We start from the raw sequence: 7729 nt of genomic DNA on the forward strand, positions 1-7729 counted from the left end.
AAAATTTAAAGAAAAAAAAATAGCCCCGGCCTTTACTTTGGAGCTCAGAATCCTTCCATCATCAGATGAGCCCTGGTGCTGGTGCCACCCCTGTGTAGTACCCCAAAGAGAGCTCATAGGGGCAACATTCTCCTGTCTGGGGTCTTCAGTGCAGGACCATCCTCCTCACACTGAAAACATAACTGAGTGGAGCCAAGTCACTGGGGATGAAACAAGAGATTTTCCACTTCCTCCTCTGTCTTTCATCTTTGCAGCTGCTGGCCCTGACTTGCAATGTAGCCGAGCAGACTGTCTCTAAGCTCATTCCCTTGTTCCATAGATAACCACTGAGCATCTATAAAATGCCATTGCTGGACTTGGCTGGAAGATACAGCAGTGACCAGTAGGAAGACTCCATCCTAAGGAGGGGATTTTCCATGGCATGTGCATAAGCTCTGAATGCCAGCACTGCTCCAAAGACTGGGCTTCTAGCAGATGCCAGGTAGATATCCCCTCCCCACTTACTACAACTGATGTCTTTCCTTTAAATCTCAGCTGAATGCCATCTGCTCTGCAAAGGCTTCCCTGGCCACCCTATGACCATTGTCCCCCACCTGCCATGCATGAACTTTCTACGCATTCTAGGGCAAGGTCTGTGATTCTGATCCTGTCACACCTTATCATGATGCTTGTTCAATGAGTAAATGATAAAGAGAGTGATGAATGATGAAATTTCTATCTGCCAATTAAAAGATAAGGGTCAATTTTGGAGGAGTTTGTATACATTGCTTCCTGAATGTACTGTCTATATACTGTCTGTATCATTTGAGCGCTACAGAGGGACAACAGCAATTAATAGAGATATTCTGGTTTTGAATGTAGATACAACTGAGGCACTCTTGGCTTTATTGTGTCATGAATTGGGCAGCGAGATAGAAGTGTGGCAATGAGCACATGCTCTCTAGTGGGGCAGATGCAGGTCTGCATTCTCTTTATAAGAAACATAGGTAATGGCTTCCACCTTGTCCGTTCTTGTGGAGGGGTGCAGTACCAAAGTGGATGCATGTAAAGCCCTTCCTCACCTACACCTGGGGCACTGTCCACATGTGACAAATGGCATTTTTCCTTATGAGGTGCATATAAGCGTTTCAAACTCACTGATGTCTCGGATGTAGAAGCTGCTGGTGTACATTTCATACTTGAGCATGTGGACAGCATCCATCACCACCTCGATGGGCAGACTTTCCTCTGCGGAGGGGCAGGCGCTGTCCTCCTCACACTCCACGGAGTACTTCGTGTACTCACTGTTGTCCACTCTGACCTTCTCTGAAGAGAGAGTTGCTGCTCCACAAGTCACTCCTGAGGGGTCAGAGGATCTGAAGACAAAGGCAGAAATTAGCTTCTGTGTGGTGGACACAGTTCCCATTGACTATAGCCAACAAGCCAGGTATGGCTTCAGTCATCTGTCTGAGAATACAGTTTGTCCAGCTGGATAGATTTTTCTCCTGGAGGTGAGCAACAACCCTCCCACGGAGAACAAGCTTAGTTTCCAAAAGCCCAAAACCTACACTTGCATACCTTGGCCTAAATGAGTCTAGAAATTTGTTTTAGATCTAGAGTGTCAGATTACATCGCTTATTAAATTTGAAGTTTTTTTATACTAATAACAAAATCAACACATACACACCAAGCATAAAAATTAAAATGATAAAGGTGTGTTTGAAGGAAGTATTATGTGGCTGTATTTTCAAATCCTAACCTCATTCCCTACACAGAGGAGCTTCCCTAACAAGCTATCCATGGATGGATGAGTCCTCCAAGTATACATTGTCCTGGGAATCAAACTCATGACCTGCCGCTTGCTAGGCACGCACTGTACCTCCGAGCTATATCCCCAGCTCTTCCTCCAGACTTATTTCACTAAATATTCAAGATAACCATATATTTACTTGTATATGCACATGTATCTATTATTTATATATAAATAAGTTTTTTAAAATAAAATAGGATCAAATTACATACATATGATTTTATAGCCATGTTTTTTTTTTTTCTCTTTGAAAATTTTATGGTAAACTCTCCATGACACAGCATATAGATTAGGTTTTGTTACTCATTTTGATCAATGCCTTAGTAAGCTAGAGAATAACGCGCTGTATTTTATTTAACCATTCCTTTTCTGGTGGCATGAAATGTTACAGTGCTTCTCAGACATGCAGCTGTGTGTTTCAGCTCTGGTATAAGAATTCTGGAGCCAGTGTTTTCATTTTAAAGACAGGAAAATGAGATCCCAATGCTCAATCTACTTATTCAAATGGTGACGAAGCCACATGATCACCTAGGGTTGGCACCACTGTCTGGCACTGCTCAGGACCTTGGATGATGATTAAATTCAATTATGTATAGGGCGAACACACGAGCTCTGTATCCATTGGAATTGGCATCTTAGGGAAAGTTTGAAGTGTGGTGGGCAAACAGTGATCCTCAAACAAGTTGTAGCCACAGAAGAAAAATGACTTGAAGTGGCCCTGGGAAAATTTCAGGAGGCTTCGAGAGCCTTGGAGTTTTCTTTCAGTATGTCCAAGATCTATGTCCTGGAGCACGTGCTTCTGTTTTTGACTCAAGGTACACTTCGGCAAACCATTTGTAGCTTTGATTTCCCCCTCTGATTTTTCCCCATGGTGAGATCAGCCTTAACGATGTCTCGCCAAATCTGCATGAGTAGGTTCAAACGCAGCAGCGGAGACCACGCTCAGGAAACTCTACTGCCCTGCTCTGACATATGCGTTTGTTTAGAGGGTTGGCTTAAACATCCATATTCTTCCTTTAGTTTAACCAATGGGGCAGTAGTTGAAAAAAATATGACCTTAACTTTGCCGGTCTCCTTATCATGCCCTGGCAGAGCAATGATGTTTTGCTCTTGTTTTCATGATGACATAGTTGCGTGAAAACATTGCTAAAGTCAACAACTTCTGACATCTCCAGTCCTACAGATAACCCACTACTATTGTGTACCTACTGGACTGTAGTGGAATATTTTGCTGAGTTCATGCACCTAAAATATTTAAATGGTAATGGAATACCCTTCTCTGACAAAACTAAACAAAAAAGGGGCTACAAATGAAGGACCATTTTATATCTGTATATACAAAATAGGATAGATATACAGCTACTTTCTCTTAATTCAATGAGAAGAAAGATTTGTTCTAATAGTGTTTGGGCAGGATATCATATCTGCATCTTGTACTATGAATAACAACTATGAAGACAACAATATGCAATATATTAATTATTGTAACTGTCCTACTAACCTATTTTGAAACTGTCTCATTGCTTTTTGTTTCTGAATAAAATTAACAAAAAAAATTGGTAAATCGAGTGGCTTCACTTACCCTCTGCTGCCCTTGACCTTGAATGTCACATCCTCATCGATTGCCGTCAGCCACGAGCATGTGAAATGTCCAGAATAACTCCTAGCTTCACATTTCAGAAAGGTCTTGCTTTTGTTCTCTGTGTTTGCAAAGAAAAAAAAAAAAAATCCAATATGTAAGGGTTTCCTTCCAGAAAGATTTTGATCATGATTAGTCAGTGGTCATCAAATGGCCCAAGGGTGACATTCTTCCATTTATGTTTTTGAAACATGATGTTGCTTTTTTGGCAGGTAGTTCAGCAAACATTGGGAGCGTCCCAACCTGATGCTGATTCTGCAGCGCATGCTGCTCTGTTGGGAGCTGCCAAAGCTGGCAAGTGATCCTCTGTGGGAGGGCAGGACAAGCTACCTCAGTCTTGAGAGAAACATCCTTCCTGGACATTGTGCGCTATAGGCCACAATTTGGGCAACATTGTAACTTGTAACTTTGCAAAGGTATAAATAAACACCCCTGGGGTTGTTCTGGGGCCTTGGCCTATCAGGTTTGGTCCACCCACTGACCTCAGTTATTATCTCTTATCTTTATTTTATGAATCCTCTCACCATTTTCTCCCCAGAACTACCAAGAGGCCAACGGATCCCTACACTACTCTGCCCATTTAACATATTAGTGTTAAATTTGTTCAGGGCCATCTCTCCAGGAATGAGTTATGCACCCTACATATTGCATTACTTTCACTACACTCCAAGTAGTATCTCTATTACTTGAACAAAACCTCAGTGCAAGCATTCATACTGACAGTTTTTCTCAATATATTACTGCAATGTCTGGTAACCCAAATTTTTCAGAAAGCAAAGGAAAATGGAGGTTCTGGGTAGTTTCAGTAAGAGACTGGCTGTTCACACATTAACTATGCTTTCACATCTCAATTTTTAACTTTTGTATTGGTTTGAGGGTAAGGAGGTAAAAATTGCACTAGCCGAGGAAATAAAATTACCTTTCTGTTCCTTTAAAATATCAGTGGACCAAACTTCATCCTCCTTTTTGTGGAGTAGCAGGAGCAAATGGTTCAGAACCTTGCCTCCTTTGTGACAGGTGTAGCGTCCAGCATCTGCAAACTCTCTGATTTGGATGGTCAGGGTTTTACCAGAGCCCAAGACATGGCTGCTCTTGTTTGAGGTCCATGTGATGCCGTCTTCCTCAGCAGTGTTGCAGGTAAGAACCACCGTCTCTCCAGGAGCATCAGCATGCCAATCCAGCTCTACAACGTACACTGCAGAATTGCGGGACCAGAGAACAGACTATAAGCTGGTGATCTTCTGGACTGTGTTTTATTCACTCTCTGGAAACCCACCCTTCCTGAGCACAAACTTCTTTGTGTTTGACAAATGTTCCTGAGAAAATCTTACAACACCAGCCTCTGCTTGGCCCAAGGTCACAGGATTGAGAAGTAATGGAGAGTTTTATAGCTGTCACCAACTCATAAACTGGCAGGCTGCCTTTGATAATTAATCTCTAATTAGTGGGTACATGGGGGAAAGACCTTGACATGTCCCAAACTGCAAGCAGCCAAGATTCTTTGCCAAAGGTTTGATGGAGACAAACTTCAGTACAATTTCAATTTAATGGAGAATAAGGTGAAACAGTCTTGAGCAGACTGAAATGGAAGCACTAGTGTCCAACAACCACTGGTCAGAATAGAAATCCTGGCCCCGCTAACCAGCATCTGGAGCAAGGCGTTTAACCACCACAAGCCTCAGTTTCCTCATCTGCCAAATGATAATACAAATTATAGCAATAGTAGTATCTGTGTTTTAGGCTTGGTGTGAGGAGTAAATGAAAACACATGTGAAGCAATCAGCACAGAGCCTGCCAAGAAGTAAACTCCGTGTTAGTTGTTAGTGTTATTCATGCACTGAAGACTCAGCCAACCACATTGAAAAACTCTTAAAATTTTCCACGGGGATTTAAGGATTTAGTTCCTTGTACATGAAACTCAGAAATGGAGAGTTTCAGTACCTCTATTGTTTTTTGTTTTTTATTCATCTTACACTCTTAGGAAGCAGTCAGGTAGATCTCAGTCTTCCCGTTTTGCAGAGGAGGGTACTGAAGCCAAGGGGTTGCCCTCGGTCATGCCCATTCTGCAGAATGAGAGCTACACCTCAGACCTCCTTGTGCCCTAGGTTTTTCAGTGGCTCTCTAATGCCAGGTGTCTAAGCTGACACTTGAGAAATGGCTCAGTACAGCACTATAAAGAATGTGTCTCGTCAAAACTTCACTCATGTTTTGTTTTTATCCTCACATCAACTACTGACTGCGTAGAGGAGTTCAAGGCTCTCAAAGTCCAGTCACGCAGGTAGCACCTCCAGGGCACTTGTGAGAAATGTAACTCTTCACTTGCTAAATCAGAAGCTTTTGGGATGGGCCTAGTGACCTGGCTTTTAAGCCCCCGCCCCATCCCCTTGATGATGATTTTAATGCCTTCTCCAATTTGACAGCCTCTTTGGTGAAGAAAAGAGCCTGGATTTTGGAGGGACACAGGTCTGGATTAGAGCCAGAGCTGGGCCTTACACTGGCTTATGTCCTTGTCCAGGGAGCACTCAACTACTTTAGGCTTGGATGGTATCATCTTTAAAATGAGGAAAACAGTAGTACTTGCTTTAGAAGTTGTCATGTGTGTTATAGAAATGAGTTCATGTGAGTGTTTCATAGCGTCCTTAAATGCTCTCCAAACAGATGGCCCTTGTTACTACATTGGCATACTACCGCAAAGCATTGGGAAGCATACAGTTCTCATGAAGATCAACGGGATTTGTAAACTGAGTGGGTAACAAAGATAAGAATCAAAAGGTATCGGGCCCGACACTTTGGAAACAATTAGCTGTGCTGACATAGATTGCATAGAGCTTTTGGCTTTGTTTTGTTCTGCATTGGTCCCTGGGCAACTGAAGGGCATGCTATTTTTCCTGTCAGAGCCCCCAGCTGACCTTGGCCCACAAGCAGAGGAATGCCTGTTGGGGAAAGCTGGTGAGGAGCGCACTGAAGCCAGCGGTTGGCTGGGAACCGGAAGCTTGTTCCCCACATCACAAACCTGCTGTGTTTCTCACATTGATGTTTTGGAATTTCTGTGGTTTGCCAAATCTGAACTAACTAAGGAGTTAAATATGCGAGAGCCACTGTGAAATGCTAGCAGAATAGAGGAAGCTCCTGATTCTACTAGTACCTCTTGTAAGCTACTAATCATCCCATTTATCACTGGGGTAATAAAAAGTCCATAGACAGTATTTTAAACAACCTGGATAGGGCTAGCTAACTTTCACTCTCACTTCACTATCTAATGCGTTCCCTTCTACATTCATTCACACACTTAAAAAAACTCCTCTACTAATGTCACATTTTTATATTTATTTGGCAGTGGGGATTGAACTCAGGACCTTGCACTTGCCAGGAAAGCGCTTATTCTGCTGAGCTAACACCCCGGCCCCACATTTTTATATTCAATTCATACTTGAGGAAACTGAGGGTCAGCAGTGACCTAGCTCAAGTTTACAGGACCAGTAACTGGCAGAGCCAGGATTTGAACCCAAACCATGTGAGTCTCAATCCAGTGCTGCTTCCAAAGTGCTCTGTCAGGCTAAGACATCAGACACCAACTGAGGGCACACTACAGGGTGGTGAGGTGGGGAATGGTAGCACACAGGCCTACGACTTTGAAAATCCTCAGGTGCTTTGACTGTATGAAACACCTGGAAAAGACAGTGTCTCTTTTTCCCTCACAAAGCTCCTTTTATGGCTTCTAGAATGAAAAGCACATGATCCAGATTCCCTGAAAGGCAAAGAGAGAAAAACTCTGCCCTGTCACAGGGTGTGGCTCTCGCGAGGAGAGCCCAGCGCAGGACTGCCCGCCTCGGGCTGATGCCTCACAGTGTCACCTGTGAGCGCTGGCTGGAGTGTAGGGAGTGGGGAAGAGCTCCTTACCGTCTTTTTCCAGTTCCCACATGGCCAGGAGGGGCGATGCCAGCAACACCAGGGATAACCAGGATGTGATCAGCTGCCGATGACACATCTACGAGGCACAGGAGCAACGGGAGGAAGAGCAAGAGCAACAGAGAAGAACAAAGACAGGAAAAAGGAAGAGCTAATGTCAGTAATTATTCAGTTAGCTTTGGGAAACATGCTCACGTCCTGTCTACACTTTTAATCTCGACTTGCCCCTTTCTGCACACCATTAGGATAATAGTAAGTAATTCACAGGCACCCACACCAGCCTCTGCATAACAGTATCTCCCAATAGAGAACATAGGCAAGTGAAATAGATGGGTCTAGCTGTCGGATACAATCCTCTTGTTTTTTTCTTCTGTATTTTTATTTTATTTTTT

General features: G+C 43.3%; 1 protein-coding gene across 1 annotated transcript in view; it reads right to left on the minus strand.

Annotated features, from left to right (window-relative positions):
* The window catches only part of Il12b (interleukin 12B), an 11658-nt gene extending 4242 nt beyond the window's left edge, over positions 1 to 7416 (minus strand). The window contains exons 1-4 of the mRNA XM_012514318.1: positions 7329 to 7416; positions 4348 to 4623; positions 3372 to 3489; positions 1138 to 1355 (exon numbers count right to left, since the gene is read on the minus strand). Of these exons, the coding sequence (XP_012369772.1) occupies positions 1138 to 1355; positions 3372 to 3489; positions 4348 to 4623; positions 7329 to 7416 (700 nt within the window). The remainder of the gene's footprint in view (positions 1 to 1137; positions 1356 to 3371; positions 3490 to 4347; positions 4624 to 7328) is intronic.
* Positions 7417 to 7729: the final 313 nt, after the last annotated feature.

Source organism: Octodon degus, unplaced genomic scaffold (genome assembly GCF_000260255.1).
Source record: "Octodon degus isolate 3935 unplaced genomic scaffold, OctDeg1.0 scaffold00029, whole genome shotgun sequence".
NCBI classification, from domain to species: domain Eukaryota; kingdom Metazoa; phylum Chordata; class Mammalia; order Rodentia; family Octodontidae; genus Octodon; species Octodon degus.